At 39.6% G+C, this 21307-nt stretch overlaps 3 protein-coding genes across 3 annotated transcripts in view; 1 reads left to right on the top strand and 2 right to left on the bottom strand.

Moving 5' to 3' along the window:
• The window catches only part of LOC116215983 (putative disease resistance protein RGA4), a 198359-nt gene that overhangs the window by 65713 nt on the left and 111339 nt on the right, over nucleotides 1–21307 (bottom strand). The window lies entirely within an intron of this gene.
• On the bottom strand, nucleotides 8363–9976 carry LOC116188844. Its single transcript, XM_031518305.1, has one exon. The coding sequence runs from the start codon at nucleotides 9974–9976 to the stop codon at nucleotides 8363–8365; it is 1614 nt and encodes a 537-aa protein (XP_031374165.1).
• LOC116188843 lies at nucleotides 10854–12467 on the top strand. Its single transcript, XM_031518304.1, has one exon. It carries the CDS (start codon nucleotides 10854–10856, stop codon nucleotides 12465–12467), a length of 1614 nt encoding a protein of 537 aa, XP_031374164.1.

Here is a 21307-nt window from a genome sequence, read left to right as displayed (position 1 = left end):
CATATATGGCTAGAGACGTTGATTTTACCTCGGGATATTGGATGATTTTTGCAGGTGAAGCTATCTCATGGTAGTCGAGGCTTCAAAAGTGCCTCACTTTATCTACCACAGTTTATAACCTTATGTTATGGCTACAAAAGTTGAACTTTACACTCTAGCTTCGATAACCTAAGTTTGTAATGTTATGGCTGCAAAAGTTGAACTTGAAGCAAGAGAGGTATAGGGAGTGTGATATACGCCATGGTCTATCCATGCTCTGCATATGGTTAGTCGTTTTCTCTCTCTAACCTAGAGAAAGAGCACTGAAATGTGGCCAAGTAGATCATGCGATATCACAAAGGAACATTGAAGGTGTGTTTATATTTTAGCGCGAGTAAAACCAAAGTTAGTGGGCTACATATATGAGGATATGGTTGGAGATATTGATTCTACCTCGAGATACTTGATGAGTTTTGTAGGGATAGCTATCTTATGCCAATCAATGATTCAAATGTGCATCAATGTATTTAACCAAAAAGCCGAACACATTACGGTAATCGAAGGTTGTAAAGAGCTGCAGAAGTTGAACTCTAAGCAAGAGAGGTATGCTCTATATTATGATAACCAAAATGTTATTCATCTTTAAAAGAATCTCACTTCTAATTTGAGATCAAAACATATCGATATTAAATTTTACTGCATTAGAAATGCATTGGAGTCTAAGGCAGTTTTTGGTTTTATACTCCACTCTATTCAAGGCACAAAAGAACAAATAAGAATTAATTAACCTTCACTCCGTATGTTTGATTGAAAGTCCTCACTCCTAATTTGGTGGGAATTTTTTTTCTCTACTTAATTGGTTGCACTCGCCCCCGGCATTCCTCACGGCCTACTTTGTAAAATATATAAATATATATATGGATAGAGCAACATATGGCTTATAAATGTATGGTATGTTAGACATTAATGGAGATTTATGTGTGTTTCAAATGCATGTTATATTACGGAGTGAGAATCTCTTTTATTCCAATAATTTGTGGCATTATCGATGGCAGGTTGGGATACATTTTCGTGTACATATAGGTAGAATTATGCGACTATGCGTATATTTCAGCCCAAAAGACAAGTGACAAAGGAAAAAAAAATTACAAAGTTGGCCGTGAGGAATGTCACGGGCGAATGCATGCAGCCAATTGAATGGGGAAAAATGAATTCCGCCTTGTTGGCAAGAAGTCTTTTGACCAAGCCTATGGAGTGAAGGGTAATTAATGCTTATTTGTCCACCTATCCCTGGAATAGGGTGTAGTGTGGCTCCATTCCAAAACCAAAAACTGCATAAATTGGTGAAACTAGACAAAATACACACTAATGAGATGCAGCTAATGTGATGACGAAACCTCTGCTAAGGAGAAGCTTGGATGTTTGCTGCATAGCTAGTTTGTTTGAAGACTCCAAATAGTCGGGAGAGATAGTTGGATTATCCTTTCAATTTGGATGAAGAATTTGACTCTTTTTATTAGGCTTAATCAATATTTAATAGGCCCAAGACCCATCTTTGTGAGGGTTTAGTTCAGCCAAAAGGATGCAGTACAGTAAGAGAGTCGAAAAGAACATAACATAACAGAGAAAGAAGAGAACACCATGGCATCCGACCAATGCGAGATCAAATCTCGATCGGAAAGTCAAATCAAATTTGATTGAGATGAAATTGTGATGGCGTCTTCAACTGTCGTAGAACGATTAGAATTTTCATTTGAGCTTTATGGGTGCTCAACACTCATCAAATGATCATAATTTTCATTTGAGCTCTATGGCTGCTATTTTGGCTGAGTTTGCACTCTCTTTTTTTCTGGGGGGTCCAAGAGAGAGTTCTCTTGAGCTTTGTTGATCCCGTGGTCTCTCCCACATCGGGGGTTTTCACGTAAAATATTCTCGGTGGTCCTTTCATGGTTTATTTGCTTATTTCAATTGTACTGGTAAGAAAGCGTAGTTGGTTTTTTAAACATCCTTTCCTAACACTTCCAGATAGAATAGTGTTGCATTCCACTTAAACATAGACCCTTATACTTTTCCATCTCCGATAACACTTGTTGACTGTGCAGCGACATTCTTCTTTCCCTATTATTACAATCGAAATACAATTTAAGCAAATAAACTGAACAAGCAATGAAAGGGACACAAAGAATTTCTTAAGTGGAAAACTCCAATTTTAGGAAAAACCAAGGGACCCAATGTCACTCATCGTTTTTTTCGGTGGAATGTCAAACATTAATTTTCATCAAGAATAAGTCCTTCTATTAACAAAAGTCAATAAAAATCTCTCTTGGATCACCAAAAAATCGAAATTCGTCAGCCCCAAAAGGACGGCTTATAAACCCAGCCAAAACAATCACCTACAGAGCTCGGACGAAAATTGTGACCGCATAAAATTTAGTCCCACGAGTGTCGAAGCTGATGTCAGGATTTGTGTAAACTTCATAAGTATTACCTTGGTTTCTTAGTATATACACATGTCTAGAGCAAAAACAAAATAATCACCCTATCGAAAATATTAAAAATATATCTTTAAAATATATACTATTTCAAGGAAAATAAATAAAAACCTTTTGGATTCTCAATATCATAGTAAATAATAATGCAATAATTCTATCGAAAAGTGTCAAATTGTATCCGAGGAACAAAAAAAAACCTAAAATGATTGATATCCCGACAAAAAACCCTTAACATAAATCTAAATTATCAACTCAAAATCCCTAATGGAAATATAAGAAAAAAAATTCTTATAAATTGTTAATAATAATAATAATGACAACGACGACGACGACCAAGAAGAAGATAAAGTGATTGATATCATGGTAAAACCCTTAACGTAAATCTAAATTATCGAATCAAAACCAATGATAAAATTGAATCCTATATAAATTGTTCTTACATAAAGAAACCATCTCATTGTGAAGTAGCATATGCGAATCGATCGAATTCTTTGCCACTTGAATCTCGAGTGGGCGTTAGGGAACTCCAAACAGAGTAGAGAAGAAATAGGAGAAATGACTTCCGTTGAATACGGATTGTTGCTTGTCATAGAATTCGAGCTAAATTGGAAATAAATTCTAGATTTAATACAAAACACAATATTTAAATAAAGTTCTATAAAAATATACACGTAATGCAATAAAAATAGATTTATATATGTTGCAATTCTTTTCCCTATGTATGTATTTGGACGATTAAAGTATAAGATAGTATATGTATTAAAGGATGTATTTAGATATGTTAGACGTCATGTATATATTGTATGTATTGTATATACTTCGCTAGGTATATGTGGATATAACACATATATTCTACTATATAATTAAATAAGAAAAGTATTATGGATATATCTAATTAGGACAATGTATATATGGGAATATTTTCTAGATAAAAAGATTATAAGATTTTCTTTAATTCGTAAGTGATGATGTGGCGGCGTGAGAATTCGACTCGTGCTTCCTTGTCAGATATATATATATATATATATAGATTAAATGAGTACATCTAATAAATTTATAAAAAAATGTAAAAATAAATTAAACTTAATAACAAAATTAAATAATGAGAAATATAAAAAACATTATGTGGACAAATAAGATTATTCTATAAATAACAAACTAATTGTGCCAATTATTGTGCCAATTAGTTAGGTCAACTACTAATGTAAAGAAGATAAATTGAAATTTATTAGGAATTAGAGGCCTTAATTAGTATGGACAAATAAGAGATTATTGTATGAATAAGGTATGTCGTTTTCTCTTCTAAATGGCCTAATATTTTGGGGCCTAAGGTGACCGCTGTTTTTGTCAAGTGCAAGGGCCGACCCTGTGCAAACTTTTTATTCTAATTCTTTCTTGCCAGGTGCAAGGGCCGACCCCGTCCCGATCCATCATCGAAACTATAGAGAATTTTTAGGAATTATACAAATATTTGCAAGGCAAGTTTTTTCATGTTTGGTTTCAAAACATTTTCTTTACTCTACTTTGTTTGAACTTACTAAAGACAAAGTTGATGTAGGTATGTAGTTTTTGGTGGGACCCATCAGTTTGAAAACATGCCACGGCTAGACAAGCTTCCTGTTTGGCCGAATGTGTCCCCCCCCCCCTTCCGATGCCTTGAAAATTTGTATTTGTTGACCCATGTCTTGAAAAGCCACAAGAAGGCCCACAATCTTCAAAGCACCGTGTGACATTGTCTTCAAGTCAATTATGTTAAGCGGTGAGGCCCACAATTATGTTAAGCCGGCCCACAATCTTCAAAGCACCGTGTGACATTGTCTGAAGTTCAAGTCAAATTATGTTAAGCGGTGAGGCCCACAATCTTCAAACGGTCGCTTTGTCATGATGCTAGTAATAAACTTATCTTTTGAAGATTGTGGTCCCTAGGTTTGTTTGGGAAGTAAAATAAGTTGAACTTTACTTATTGTTACTAGCATTAAGATAAAGCGATTGATAGCTTTTGAAGATTGTGAGCCCCATCGCTTGACATAATTGACTTAGACTTCAGACATTGTCACACGATGCTTTGAAGATTGTGCCACCCCCCAGTGGATTTCAAGAAATGGGGTCAACAAATACAAATTTCATAATAGTAATAAGGCATTGGAAAGGGAGAAAAAAAATACATTCGGCCAAGCTAGAAGCTTGTCCAGCCGTGGCATGTGATGCGAACCCCGTCGAATCCGTCGCGGAACCCAGCAACAATAATATGGAATCAAATCCCGGATCGTCCAAGATAGAGATTTTGAAAGGTGGAATATCGACCCCGTAGCTATATAGAGCTAGAAACCAATATTATAAGAAGCTTAAGAACTACAAGTAATCGACTTGCAACCCTTGAAGCATAAGTTCAACAAGAACAAGTTGGAGAATATCTCACACAAGATAGAAAATGGTAGAAAGGTTGTGTCTAAAACTAACCTAGGGAGGAGCTTATATAATGCTCTTGCAATTGAAGACAACTAAGGAAAACAAGCATATTCTAGATGGCATATTCCAACCTAATAGTCCAACCAGATATTTCAACCAGATATTCCAACCAGATATTCCAACCAGATTTGGTGGCCATCTTCTAGAAGGCATATTCCAACCTAATAGTCAAACCAGAATTGGTGGCCATCTTCTAGGATGCATATTCAACCCGATTTGAGGTGGTTGTGGTCATCATTTAATGTCCCGATGTGTACTGATGAGGTTCAGCACTCTTGATGACCAAAATCAGCCCCGAGTCGACTTGCTCGTCTCTCGAACTGCATGCCTCTTCCAGAATATTCGTCCATAAGTTCTGCAAGGCTTGCTCCAATTTCTTGGCACGTGCTCTGGTTATCGGTCCGGTAGAAATATGCAACTTGTCCTCATGCTCGGAGTCCGGCTCAACCCTATCATTCCCCCCTTCTTCAAAAGGATTCGTCCTCGAATCTGCGCCCACATCAAAGGGAGAAATATCAGAACATTAAATGTAGAACTCACTTGATACTCTCCCGGCAAATCGAGCTTGTATGCATTGTCATTAATCTTTTCTAAGACTTGGAATGGTCCATCTCCTCGCGGATTTAGCTTTGATTTCCTTTGGCTTTGAAACCTCTCCTTCCTGAAATGAACCCAAACCCAATCTCCCGGTTCGAAAGTGACATGCTTTCTTCCCTTGTTGGCTCGAGTGGCAGCTTGCTCGTTCTTGTGCAAGATGTGGTTCCTTGCTTCTTCATGGATCTTCTTCACAAATTCTGCCTTACGCTTTCCATCAAGGCTAACAATCTCACCAATAGGCAATGGAGTTAAATCCAATGGGGTTAGTGGATTAAAGGCATAAACAACCTCAAAGGGAGAAAACTTAGTAGAAGAATGCATGGCCCGATTATATGCAAACTCAATGAATGGAATGCAATCTTCCCAACTTTTCAAGTTCCTTTTAATAACAGCTCGCAGCAAAGTACCTAAGGTTCGATTTACAAACTCTGTTTGCCCATCAGTTTGTGGGTGGCAAGTGGTAGAAAACAATAGCTTTGTTCCCAATTTTCCCCACAAAACACGCCAAAAGTGACTTAGGAACTTAACATCACGATCACTTACAATTGTTCTGGGGATGCCATGCAAACGCACTACTTCCTTAAAGAAAAGGCCCGCCACATGAGTAGCGTCATCCGTCTTCTTACAAGGAATAAAATGAGCCATCTTTGAAAAACGATCCACTACTACAAAGATAGAATCCTTACCATTCTTAGTCCTAGGCAAACCCAAAACAAAATCCATTGATACATCAGTCCATGGATGACTAGGAACGGGCAAGGGCATGTAGTCCATGAGGTTGAATCTTAGACTTAGCTTTCTTACATGTGACACACCTAAGACAGATCCTTTCAACGTCTCTTTTCATATGTGGCCAAAAGAAATGCTCTCTCAAAACATCTAAGGTCTTAGCCACACCAAAATGCCCCATTAAACCTCCCCCATGGGCTTCCCTAACAAGCAATTCTCGCATGGAACTTTGTGGAATACATAGCTTGTTCTCACGAAACAAATACCCCTCATGCTTATAAAACTTGTCAAATGCCCCTTTTTCACATTCAGAAAAGACTTCATTAAAATCATGATCATGCAAGTATAACTCTTTGATATATTCAAATCCCAAAAGCTTGGCATCAAGAGTTGAGATAAGAGTATACCTGCGAGATAAGGCATCAGCCACTACATTTTTCTTACCTTTCTTGTATTGGATCACATAGGGAAACATCTCGATGAACTCGATCCAACGTGTGTGCCTTCGGTTTAGCTTGCTTTGACCCTTTAAATGCTTCAAGGACTCATGGTCGGTGTGAATGATGAACTCTTTGGACCACAAGTAATGCTGCCATGTCTCCAAAGCCCTCACCAAAGCATAGAGCTCCTTGTCGTATGTGGAGTAGTTCAACGCAGCCCCGTTGAGCTTCTCACTGAAGTAAGCAATAGGCCTCTTCTCTTGCATAAGGACGGCACCTATACCAATACCGGAAGCATCACATTCGATTTCAAAAGGTTTAGAAAAGTCCGGTAAAATCAGTAAAGGAGCAGAACTTAGCTTTTCTTTCAAGGTATTGAATGCCTTCTCTTGCTCCTTGGCCCATCTAAAGCCAACTTCCTTCTTGATGATCTCGATCAAAGGAGCAGCTACGGTGCTAAAATTGCGCACAAATCTTCGATAGAACCCAGCAAGGCCATGGAAGCTTCGGACCTCAGCAATGGTAGTGGGTGTAGGCCATTCCCGGATTGCTTTCACCTTCTCTTCATCCACTTCCACACCCTTGGAACTTACGACAAAACCAAGAAAAACAACACTTTCCAAGAAAAATTCACACTTCTTAAGGTTAGCATACAACTTCTCATGCCTCAGCACCTCAAGAACACACCTCAAATGATTCATATGATCATGCTCAGTTTTGCTATAAATTAGAATATCATCAAAGTAAACAACAACAAATTTTCCAATGTAAGCACGCAAGACATGATTCATAAGGCGCATAAATGTGCTGGGTGCATTAGTCAATCCAAATGGCATCACTAACCACTCATACAATCCACTCTTGGTTTTAAATGCTGTTTTCCACTCATCTCCTTCTTTCATGCGAATTTGATGGTATCCACTCTTCAAATCAATCTTAGAAAATATAGTAGAACCATGCAATTCATCAAGCATATCATCTAATCGAGGAATAGGATAGCGATACTTTACCGTTATCTTATTCACAGCTCGACAATCCACACACATTCTCCATGTGCCATCTTTCTTGGGAACAAGCAACACGGGCACAGAGCATGGACTCATGCTCTCTCGAACACAGCCCTTGGTCAGCAGCTCATCAACTTGCTTTTGGAGTTCTTTTGCTTCTTCGGGATTACACCGATATGCTGGCCGGTTTGGAATGGGCGCTCCTGGAATGAAATCAATTTGATGTTCGATCCCACGGATTGGTGGCAATCCCGGTGGCGTCCCCTCAAGAAACACATCATCAAACTCCTGCAAAAGAGAAACCACAACACTAGGCAAAGATGGGTTAAAATTAGTAGATAAGTAGGCCTCTTTGTACAAGAACAATATCATTGGCCTTTCATCCTTACTAACACTCTCTAATTCTCTTTCTTTTGTGAAGAAACTCAATTTCTTCCCCTCTTTTCTTTTCAAGGCTGAACTCTCACATCTCTCCTTTTCTTTTGGTTCAGCCACTCTCTTACTTTCTTTTGAACTCTCAGCACTGGACTTTTTGATTTGGAGTTGCTCTTCGAACACTTGATGTGGTGGCAGCGGTGCAAGTGTCATGCTTCGACCATCCTTGATGAAACTATACCGATTCTTGTACCCGTCATGTGTAGTTCTTCGATCAAATTGCCATGGCCTCCCGAGTAACAAATGGCTGGCTATCATAGGAAACTACATCACACAAAACTTCATCATGGTACTTCCCAATAGAAAATGAGATTAACACTTGTTTTGTCACCTTCAATTCACCACTCTCATTCAGCCACTGAAGTCTATATGGCCTTGGATGCTTTTGAGTGCTCAAACCAAGCTTCTCCACCATCAGCTTGCTTGCCACATTCACAGTGCTTCCTCCATCAATAATCAGTCCACATACTCGATCCTTCACGTGGCATCGAGTGTAGAAAATGTTCTCTCTTTGTAGCCCATCACCATCTTCTTTGGTTTGCACATGTAGAGCTCTCAAAACAACAAGAGTTTGACCCGATACAGCATGCTCCACATCATCGGCATCTTCAAGTGATGGTATAGAGTCAGTGTCACTCTCGTGCTCATCCGCACTTGCAATCTCCCCGTTATCTAACATAATCATGGCTCTCTTGTTCGGGCATTGAGAAGCATAATGACTAGAACCCAAACAACGAAAGCACTTTACATCACGGTTTCTTTGAGGTTGGGAAGAAGAGTTACCCCTCTCCTTAGAATCAAATGATGGCTTGGCTGCGGGCTTGTCTCCCTTGGCCTTCTCCTCTTGCTTCGAACCAGCCCATTTAGGTCCAGCTCCTTCAAACTTGGAAGTCCACTTCGAATTCGAATTAGAGGATTCGAACCTGGATGACGATCGTCCCCCCTTCTTGAGTTGCCTCTCAACCTTCATAGCCATGTGCACCAATTCTTCAAGCTCCACATAATGGTGCAGCTCCACAATATTGGCAATCTCCCGATTAAGTCCACTAATGAACCGAGCCATGGTTGCCTCTCGATCCTCCTCAACATTGGCGCGAATCATGGCAATCTCCATCTCCTTGTGGTACTCCTCCACGGTCTTAGACCCTTGCTTAAGATTCTGCAGCTTCAAGTATAAATCCCGGTAGTAATGGGATGGGACAAACCTCCTCCGCATGACAGCTTTCATGCCCTCCCAATTGTCAATAGGTCGCTCTCCATTTCGGCGTCTACTCACCGTCAATTGATCCCACCAAACTATGGCATAGTCGGTGAATGCCACAGCTGCAAGCTTCACCTTCTTCTCCTCGGAGTAGTTGTGACAATCAAAAACCAGCTCAACCCTCCTTTCCCATTCGATATAAATATCGGGATCGCTCTTGCCTTGGAATGGAGGAATGGTCAGTTTGATGGACCCCGTATTACGATCAACGGTGTCTCTTTCTTGGCGCCTTCCACGTCCGCGCCATGGCGTCTCAGCCCTTGCTCCTCGAGCTCGTCTCATTGCGGCAATGGAAGACATATCATCCTCATCATCATAGGATCCCTCCTCGTGGCCATCAAATGGATCAGTAGTAGGTGCTGGCTGTCGGTTATTGTTCCTCCTTGGTTGCTGATTGGGAGCTTGTCGCAACTGGTCAATCCGCTCATCATGCCTCTCCAACCGGTCATTTATCGTATTGAGCACCATGTTCATTCGCTCAAATTGTTGTTGCATAGCCCGAATGATTGTGCTTTGATCAGGCCCTCCACTACTTTGCTCATGTCCCCCGCTATTTTCTTGCGACATGTTGAAATCTGCAAAGAAATATTAGAGTAAAAGGACCTCACAATCACTCCCTCACGTGTTTACTCTCAAATCGATGTCACACAAACTCTCGTATTTCACTCGATACAATGGCTTTTACCCTCTGATGGTCTCACTCCCTCTGGCCTTTTTCCTCTCACAGATTTCTCCACAAAGTTCTGGACGAACTGAGCAATCTAATTACAAGTCCTTGAGGAAATTACTTGTTCGCTTGAGCCACTTATAATATCAGTTCCAAGTAGCAAAGAAGCAAAGAGATATGGATGGACAAGATGTATGTAAAAGGAATGAGCCAGACAAATCAAAGATGGAATGGACACAAATACGATCGGAGAAAAGCATAATGGGAGCAACTATGACAGATCAACTTAAGGCCTATGTAATCACATAGGCCTTAAGTTGATCTGTCATAGTTGCTCCCATTATGCTTTTCTCCGATCGTATTTGTGTCCATTCCATTACATAGGCCTTAAGTTGATCTGTCATAGTTGCTCCCATTCTGCTTTTCTCCGATCGTATTTGTGTCCATTCCATCTTTGATTTGTCTGGCTCATTCCTTTTACATACATCTTGTCCATCCATATCTCTTTGCTTCTTTGCTACTTGGAACTGATATTATAAGTGGCTCAAGCGAACAAGTAATTTCCTCAAGGACTTGTAATTAGATTGCTCAGTTCGTCCAGAACTTTGTGGAGAAATCTGTGAGAGGAAAAAGGCCAGAGGGAGTGAGACCATCAGAGGGTAAAAGCCATTGTATCGAGTGAAATACGAGAGTTTGTGTGACATCGATTTGAGAGTAAACACGTGAGGGAGTGATTGTGAGGTCCTTTTACTCTAATATTTCTTTGCAGATTTCAACATGTCGCAAGAAAATAGCGGGGGACATGAGCAAAGTAGTGGAGGGCCTGATCAAAGCACAATCATTCGGGCTATGCAACAACAATTTGAGCGAATGAACATGGTGCTCAATACGATAAATGACCGGTTGGAGAGGCATGATGAGCGGATTGACCAGTTGCGACAAGCTCCCAATCAGCAACCAAGGAGGAACAATAACCGACAGCCAGCACCTACTACTGATCCATTTGATGGCCACGAGGAGGGATCCTATGATGATGAGGATGATATGTCTTCCATTGCCGCAATGAGACGAGCTCGAGGAGCAAGGGCTGAGACGCCATGGCGCGGACGTGGAAGGCGCCAAGAAAGAGACACCGTTGATCGTAATACGGGGTCCATCAAACTGACCATTCCTCCATTCCAAGGCAAGAGCGATCCCGATATTTATATCGAATGGGAAAGGAGGGTTGAGCTGGTTTTTGATTGTCACAACTACTCCGAGGAGAAGAAGGTGAAGCTTGCAGCTGTGGCATTCACCGACTATGCCATAGTTTGGTGGGATCAATTGACGGTGAGTAGACGCCGAAATGGAGAGCGACCTATTGACAATTGGGAGGGCATGAAAGCTGTCATGCGGAGGAGGTTTGTCCCATCCCATTACTACCGGGATTTATACTTGAAGCTGCAGAATCTTAAGCAAGGGTCTAAGACCGTGGAGGAGTACCACAAGGAGATGGAGATTGCCATGATTCGCGCCAATGTTGAGGAGGATCGAGAGGCAACCATGGCTCGGTTCATTAGTGGACTTAATCGGGAGATTGCCAATATTGTGGAGCTGCACCATTATGTGGAGCTTGAAGAATTGGTGCACATGGCTATGAAGGTTGAGAGGCAACTCAAGAAGGGGGGACGATCGTCATCCAGGTTCGAATCCTCTAATTCGAATTCGAAGTGGACTTCCAAGTTTGAAGGAGCTGGACCTAAATGGGCTGGTTCGAAGCAAGAGGAGAAGGCCAAGGGAGACAAGCCCGCAGCCAAGCCATCATTTGATTCTAAGGAGAGGGGTAACTCTTCTTCCCAACCTCAAAGAAACCGTGATGTAAAGTGCTTTCGTTGTTTGGGTTCTAGTCATTATGCTTCTCAATGCCCGAACAAGAGAGCCATGATTATGTTAGATAACGGGGAGATTGCAAGTGCGGATGAGCACGAGAGTGACACTGACTCTATACCATCACTTGAAGATGCCGATGATGTGGAGCATGCTGTATCGGGTCAAACTCTTGTTGTTTTGAGAGCTCTACATGTGCAAACCAAAGAAGATGGTGATGGGCTACAAAGAGAGAACATTTTCTACACTCGATGCCACGTGAAGGATCGAGTATGTGGACTGATTATTGATGGAGGAAGCACTGTGAATGTGGCAAGCAAGCTGATGGTGGAGAAGCTTGGTTTGAGCACTCAAAAGCATCCAAGGCCATATAGACTTCAGTGGCTGAATGAGAGTGGTGAATTGAAGGTGACAAAACAAGTGTTAATCTCATTTTCTATTGGGAAGTACCATGATGAAGTTTTGTGTGATGTAGTTTCCTATGATAGCCAGCCATTTGTTACTCGGGAGGCCATGGCAATTTGATCGAAGAACTACACATGACGGGTACAAGAATCGGTATAATTTCATCAAGGATGGTCGAAGCATGACACTTGCACCGCTGCCACCACATCAAGTGTTCGAAGAGCAACTCCAAATCAAAAAGTCCAGTGCTGAGAGTTCAAAAGAAAGTAAGAGAGTGGCTGAACCAAAAGAAAAGGAGAGATGTGAGAGTTCAGCCTTGAAAAGAAAAGAGGGGAAGAAATTGAGTTTCTTCACAAAAGAAAGAGAATTAGAGAGTGTTAGTAAGGATGAAAGGCCAATGATATTGTTCTTGTACAAAGAGGCCTACTTATCTACTAATTTTAACCCATCTTTGCCTAGTGTTGTGGTTTCTCTTTTGCAGGAGTTTGATGATGTGTTTCTTGAGGGGACGCCACCGGGATTGCCACCAATCCGTGGGATCGAACATCAAATTGATTTCATTCCAGGAGCGCCCATTCCAAACCGGCCAGCATATCGGTGTAATCCCGAAGAAGCAAAAGAACTCCAAAAGCAAGTTGATGAGCTGCTGACCAAGGGCTGTGTTCGAGAGAGCATGAGTCCATGCTCTGTGCCCGTGTTGCTTGTTCCCAAGAAAGATGGCACATGGAGAATGTGTGTGGATTGTCGAGCTGTGAATAAGATAACGGTAAAGTATCGCTATCCTATTCCTCGATTAGATGATATGCTTGATGAATTGCATGGTTCTACTATATTTTCTAAGATTGATTTGAAGAGTGGATACCATCAAATTCGCATGAAAGAAGGAGATGAGTGGAAAACAGCATTTAAAACCAAGAGTGGATTGTATGAGTGGTTAGTGATGCCATTTGGATTGACTAATGCACCCAGCACATTTATGCGCCTTATGAATCATGTCTTGCGTGCTTACATTGGAAAATTTGTTGTTGTTTACTTTGATGATATTCTAATTTATAGCAAAACTGAGCATGATCATATGAATCATTTGAGGTGTGTTCTTGAGGTGCTGAGGCATGAGAAGTTGTATGCTAACCTTAAGAAGTGTGAATTTTTCTTGGAAAGTGTTGTTTTTCTTGGTTTTGTCGTAAGTTCCAAGGGTGTGGAAGTGGATGAAGAGAAGGTGAAAGCAATCCGGGAATGGCCTACACCCACTACCATTGCTGAGGTCCGAAGCTTCCATGGCCTTGCTGGGTTCTATCGAAGATTTGTGCGCAATTTTAGCACCGTAGCTGCTCCTTTGATCGAGATCATCAAGAAGGAAGTTGGCTTTAGATGGGCCAAGGAGCAAGAGAAGGCATTCAATACCTTGAAAGAAAAGCTAAGTTCTGCTCCTTTACTGATTTTACCGGACTTTTCTAAACCTTTTGAAATCGAATGTGATGCTTCCGGTATTGGTATAGGTGCCGTCCTTATGCAAGAGAAGAGGCCTATTGCTTACTTCAGTGAGAAGCTCAACGGGGCTGCGTTGAACTACTCCACATACGACAAGGAGCTCTATGCTTTGGTGAGGGCTTTGGAGACATGGCAGCATTACTTGTGGTCCAAAGAGTTCATCATTCACACCGACCATGAGTCCTTGAAGCATTTAAAGGGTCAAAGCAAGCTAAACCGAAGGCACACACGTTGGATCGAGTTCATCGAGATGTTTCCCTATGTGATCCAATACAAGAAAGGTAAGAAAAATGTAGTGGCTGATGCCTTATCTCGCAGGTATACTCTTATCTCAACTCTTGATGCCAAGCTTTTGGGATTTGAATATATCAAAGAGTTATACTTGCATGATCATGATTTTAATGAAGTCTTTTCTGAATGTGAAAAAGGGGCATTTGACAAGTTTTATAAGCATGAGGGGTATTTGTTTCGTGAGAACAAGCTATGTATTCCACAAAGTTCCATGCGAGAATTGCTTGTTAGGGAAGCCCATGGGGGAGGTTTAATGGGGCATTTTGGTGTGGCTAAGACCTTAGATGTTTTGAGAGAGCATTTCTTTTGGCCACATATGAAAAGAGACGTTGAAAGGATCTGTCTTAGGTGTGTCACATGTAAGAAAGCTAAGTCTAAGATTCAACCTCATGGACTACATGCCCTTGCCCGTTCCTAGTCATCCATGGACTGATGTATCAATGGATTTTGTTTTGGGTTTGCCTAGGACTAAGAATGGTAAGGATTCTATCTTTGTAGTAGTGGATCGTTTTTCAAAGATGACTCATTTTATTCCTTGTAAGAAGACGGATGACGCTACTCATGTGGCGGGCCTTTTCTTTAAGGAAGTAGTGCGTTTGCATGGCATCCCCAGAACAATTGTAAGTGATCGTGATGTTAAGTTCCTAAGTCACTTTTGGCGTGTTTTGTGGGGAAAATTGGGAACAAAGCTATTGTTTTCTACCACTTGCCACCCACAAACTGATGGGCAAACAGAGGTTGTAAATCGAACCTTAGGTACTTTGCTGCGAGCTGTTATTAAAAGGAACTTGAAAAGTTGGGAAGATTGCATTCCATTCATTGAGTTTGCATATAATCGGGCCATGCATTCTTCTACTAAGTTTTCTCCCTTTGAGGTTGTTTATGGCTTTAATCCACTAACCCCATTGGATTTAACTCCATTGCCTATTGGTGAGATTGTTAGCCTTGATGGAAAGCGTAAGGCCGAATTTGTGAAGAAGATCCATGAAGAAGCAAGGAACCACATCTTGCACAAGAACGAGCAAGCTGCCACTCGAGCCAACAAGGGAAGAAAGCATGTCACTTTCGAACCGGGAGATTGGGTTTGGGTTCATTTCAGGAAGGAGAGGTTTCCAAGCCAAAGGAAATCAAAGCTAAATCCGCGAGGAGATGGACCATTCCAAGTCTTAGAAAAGATTAATGACAATGCATACAAGCTCGATTTGCCGGGAGAGTATCAAGTGAGTTCTACATTTAATGTTTCTGATCTTTCTCCCTTTGATGCGGGCGCAGATTCGAGGACGAATCTTTTTGAAGAAGGGGGGAATGATAGGGTTGAGCCGGACTCCGAGCATGATGACAAGTTGCATATTTCTACCGGACCGATAACCAGAGCACGTGCCAAGAAATTGGAGCAAGCCTTGCAGAACTTATGGACGAATATTCTGGAAGAGGCATGCAGTTCGAGAGACGAGCAAGTCGACTCGGGGCTGATTTTGGTCATCAAGAGTGCTGAACCTCATCAGTACACATCGGGACATTAAATGATGACCACAACCACCTCAAATCGGGTTGAATATGCATCCTAGAAGATGGCCACCAATTCTGGTTTGACTATTAGGTTGGAATATGCCTTCTAGAAGATGGCCACCAAATCTGGTTGGAATATCTGGTTGGAATATCTGGTTGGACTATTAGGTTGGAATATGCCATCTAGAATATGCTTGTTTTCCTTAGTTGTCTTCAATTGCAAGAGCATTATATAAGCTCCTCCCTAGGTTAGTTTTAGACACAACCTTTCTACCATTTTCTATCTTGTGTGAGAGATATTCTCCAACTTGTTCTTGTTGAACTTATGCTTCAAGGGTTGCAAGTCGATTACTTGTAGTTCTTAAGCTTCTTATAATATTGGTTTCTAGCTCTATATAGCTACGGGGTCGATATTCCACATTTCAAAATCTCTATCTTGGACGATCCGGGATTTGATTCCATATTATTGTTGCTGGGTTCCGCGACGGATTCGACGGGGTTCGCATCACATGCCACGGCTGGACAAACTTCCTGCTTGGCCGAATGTATTTTTTTTCTCCCTTTCCAATGCCTTATTACTATTATGAAATTTGTATTTGTTGACCCCATTTCTTGAAATCCACTGGGGGGTGGCACAATCTTCAAAGCATCGTGTGACAATGTCTGAAGTCTAAGTCAATTATGTCAAGCGATGGGGCTCACAATCTTCAAAAGCTATCAATCGCTTTATCTTAATGCTAGTAACAATAAGTAAAGTTGGGCCTCACCGCTTAACATAATTGACTTGAAGACAATGTCACACGGTGCTTTGAAGATTGTGGGCCTTCTTGTGGCTTTTCAAGACATGGGTCAACAAATACAAATTTTCAAGGCATCGGAAGGGGGGGGGGACACATTCGGCCAAACAGGAAGCTTGTCTAGCCGTGGCATGTTTTCAAACTGATGGGTCCCACCAAAAACTACATACCTACATCAACTTTGTCTTTAGTAAGTTCAAACAAAGTAGAGTAAAGAAAATGTTTTGAAACCAAACATGAAAGAACTTGCCTTGCAAATATTTGTATAATTCCTAAAAATTCTCTATAGTTTCGATGATGGATCGGGACGGGGTCGGCCCTTGCACCTGGCAAGAAAGAATTAGAATAAAAAGTTTGCACAGGGTCGGCCCTTGCACTTGACAAGAACAGCGGTCACCTTAGGCCCCAAAATATTAGGCCATTTAGAAGAGAAAACGACATACCTTATTCATACAATAATCTCTTATTTGTCCATACTGATTAAGGCCTCTAATTCCTAATAAATTTCAATTTATCTTCTTTACATTAGTAGTTGACCTAACTAATTGGCACAATAATTGGCACAATTAGTTTGTTATTTATAGAATAATCTTATTTGTCCACATAATGTTTTTTATATTTCTCATTATTTAATTTTGTTATTAAGTTTAATTTATTTTTACATTTTTTTTATAAATTTATTAGATGTACTCATTTAATCTATATATATATATATATATATATATCTGACAAGGAAGCACGAGTCGAATTCTCACGCCGCCACATCATCACTTACGAATTAAAGAAAATCTTATAATCTTTTTATCTAGAAAATATTCCCATATATACATTGTCCTAATTAGATATATCCATAATACTTTTCTTATTTAATTATATAGTAGAATATATGTGTTATATCCACATATACCTAGCGAAGTATATACAATACATACAATATATACAACATATCTAAATACATCCTTTAATACATATACTATCTTATACTTTAATCGTCCAAATACATACATAGAACTTTATTTAAATATTGTGTTTTGTATTAAATCTAGAATTTATTTCCAATTTAGCTCGAATTCTATGACAAGCAACAATCCGTATTCAACGGAAGTCATTTCTCCTCTCTGTTTGGAGTTCCCTAACGCCCACTCGAGATTCAAGTGGCAAAGAATTCGATCGATTCGCATATGCTACTTCACAATGAGATGGTTTCTTTATGTAAGAACAATTTATATAGGATTCAATTTTATCATTGGTTTTGATTCGATAATTTAGATTTACGTTAAGGGCTTTACCATGATATCAATCACTTTATCTTCTTCTTGGTCGTCGTCATCGTTGTCATTATTATTATTATTAACAATTTATAAGAATTTTTTAATACATCCTTTAATACATATACTATCTTATACTTTAATCGTCCAAATACATACATAGAACTTTATTTAAATATTGTGTTTTGTATTAAATCTAGAATTTATTTCCAATTTAGCTCGAATTCTATGACAAGCAACAATCCGTATTCAACGGAAGTCATTTCTCCTCTCTGTTTGGAGTTCCCTAACGCCCACTCGAGATTCAAGTGGCAAAGAATTCGATCGATTCGCATATGCTACTTCACAATGAGATGGTTTCTTTATGTAAGAACAATTTATATAGGATTCAATTTTATCATTGGTTTTGATTCGATAATTTAGATTTACGTTAAGGGCTTTACCATGATATCAATCACTTTATCTTCTTCTTGGTCGTCGTCATCGTTGTCATTATTATTATTATTAACAATTTATAAGAATTTTTTTTCTTATATTTCCATTAGGGATTTTGAGTTGATAATTTAGATTTATGTTAAGGGTTTTTTGTCGGGATATCAATCATTTTAGGTTTTTTTTTGTTCCTCGGATACAATTTGACACTTTTCGATAGAATTATTGCATTATTATTTACTATGATATTGAGAATCCAAAAGGTTTTTATTTATTTTCCTTGAAATAGTATATATTTTAAAGATATATTTTTAATATTTTCGATAGGGTGATTATTTTGTTTTTGCTCTAGACATGTGTATATACTAAGAAACCAAGGTAATACTTATGAAGTTTACACAAATCCTTAACATACATTGTCCAACAAATGTGTAAAATATATAATTATACAATGAGATGGATTCTTAGCTACACGAGCCAATTTTTTTCTTATATTTCATTAAGCGTTTTTTATGTTGACAACTTAAGTTCTATTAGAGTTTTCGTCACGATATAAACAACTATATCACATTGAGAAGACATACTATGAAAAGTTAGATATTAAATATTGTTTTAATATTTTGTCCAAAATTAATTATCTTTTGTAGAATTTTTGTATTTTTATTTTCGTTGGTATTAAGAATAAAAATTATTTATTCTACAAATAAATTTATTATTATCATGTGATGCTAAATGAATATCGCACTATAGATGTTCGATACTTTTAATATAAAATTGATTATTTTATTTATTGGGTATTGACTATGAATAGTTTTCAAAAATTTAATGTTACATTATACATTCGTATACCGAGAAATCAAGACATAATACTTACAAAGTTATCGATACACAAGTTCCAACTACACACCATCCCAATAAATATGTGAATACAAGTACATATAATTTCTTATGGTTTTATCTTTTATAATCTATAGTTTCATCTATATATATTAGAACACAAATAATAATTTTTTTAATGTCTTATTTTCCTATTTGTTAGATTATGTTTCCCTTATTTTCCCAATTAAATATCAAATATATACTTTCCAATTGTTTTTTGAGATTTTATTATAGATTGCAGTTCTGTCCTAAAACACTACAATTCTATACAAGATCGTGGAGAGGGAACTTCCTTTATTAAGCTAATTTATTGTCACTTTGATGGCTTGAAAATCACTAAGTCCAATAACCCCAATACAGATTATGATAATATAACATGAGGGACATTTCCCGCGCAATGCGTAGTTTTCAGCTAGTTAAACCCATAAACAGAAACGTGAAATCACAGAATTAAAAAAAGATTGTTCCTATGAATCAACCGTTTCTCCATTAACGGTGAAGGGAAATCTCGTGTGAACTCGAAACCCAAAACAGAAGCTAGCAATAACAGAACTAAAGCATCAACATGACATCTGAAAAGGTCGATAATCCGAAATTAGTGCTATTAGCATGGCCTCAATTCTAAAGCAAAATGGGCATTCGACGGTTTACCTGTCTTGAATCTCGAAGACCATCATGATCGCCTTTCCCTGGCCGTGTTCCTGAATTGCCCTCTAAAAGAACTCCTCCCTCGTTCATTTCCCCTGGAGATGATATTGTCGGTCACCTCCTTATCAGAGTATTCACCAATCGCAGTGCAGTGCCTTCTCCCCACGATCTCGTTACACTCGGTCATCATCCTCTGTTCCTGCAGGAGGCAGAGAAGGTGAAGGAGACAACGGGAGGAGGTTAACAACTCTTCTAACCGGTCATGAAATCTGAAAAGAACTCCTTCCCGTGTTCATGAAACTGCCGTTCATGAAATTGCCCCCGGTTCTTTCAGAAGGCAATGACCGGAACCCCTCTCCCGGGGTCATGGAATCTGAAAAGGAAAGGGAAGCTAGAAGCAAAGGCCCTACCTTTCCAAAATCGACGAACAAATCAGAACTCCTCAGCACCTGAGAAACCGAACAGAAACGTCCAACAATGACCTGAAATCAACCAATCAAACCGTTTAAGATCACTTCAAGAAAATTCAAATCATGGGTTCTGTTCATTTGTTTCTAATTTAAGCTCAAGATTCGAACCTGAAAACGGGTTCAAGAACGAGAATTAGAAACAGAGACATACCTTTCCGAAATGGACGATCTAATGACAACCCCTCAGCACCTGAGAAATCGAACAGATACAGAGAGAGAGAGAAGAAAGAGAGAGAAAGAAGTACGGCAGAAGCCAGGTAAGGTGAGGGATACAGTTTAAAACAGAGAAAACTAGCCGTTGGAAGTGCTCTCAACGGCTCTTTTTTTAAAAAAAAAAATTTTAAGTGCCATCTCACTTTATTTCCGTTTAATTCGGAGGGCCCTCCCAGTGTTTGCTGATTTCAAGAACCCCCAATTAGAAGTAGAGGGGCAGTCAGCGAGGGGGGAAGACCTCGTTTGGGATGGTGATTAGGACCTTGTTTAGGACGGTGGCCGTCAGCGAGGGGGCCCTGCAGCCCTTACTCTTTGTCGGTTCTTCTGAAAATTCTGAAAATAATTGAAAAAAATAAAAATAAAACTCGAGAAGGGAGTGCAACCCTTCCCACCCACGATACATGTAGGACTCCAGGATTGCATGTGTATTATTCTCTAGTTATATTAGGACTTCGAGTAGTCCGCCATTCATCGACTCTTTACAGTGCTCTTCAAATTTAGAGTTCAGCAAATCATATAACAGAGTTCGAGTGAGTCGATGATTTTCTCCTTTCATTCTGATGCATTTATTTATACAACTGTGTGAAGTGGGAAGGAACGGTTCGAACACAAGAAGGTGCTTCACATGGTTCGTCATCCTTGACGTTTTTGAGCTATTGGATGGCTGTGGATCAAGCTTCGACCATTACTGTGTCGACTTGGATGATCTGGATCTCAGGAGGTACCCTAAGTTCTCGGTGCATTTGTACTCTTAAGTTCTTGAGGGGAGAAACCATGGGCCCAAACGGAGATATCAAGATGATATTGAAGCAAAATCTGTCAGATTCACGCTGTGGTCGCACCATTCAGTAGGTTCTGGTTCTTTCTTAATGCGACATAGTTGTATATATGTAGCTAACGTTTCATACCCTCACTTACATTTTACATACAATAAAAGAGAGCGAAAACTTTGATAATTGTAC

The sequence above is a fragment of the Punica granatum genome, chromosome 8 (genome assembly GCF_007655135.1).
Source record: "Punica granatum isolate Tunisia-2019 chromosome 8, ASM765513v2, whole genome shotgun sequence".
NCBI lineage: Eukaryota > Viridiplantae > Streptophyta > Magnoliopsida > Myrtales > Lythraceae > Punica > Punica granatum.
This window is presented reverse-complemented; position numbering and strand designations above follow the sequence as displayed.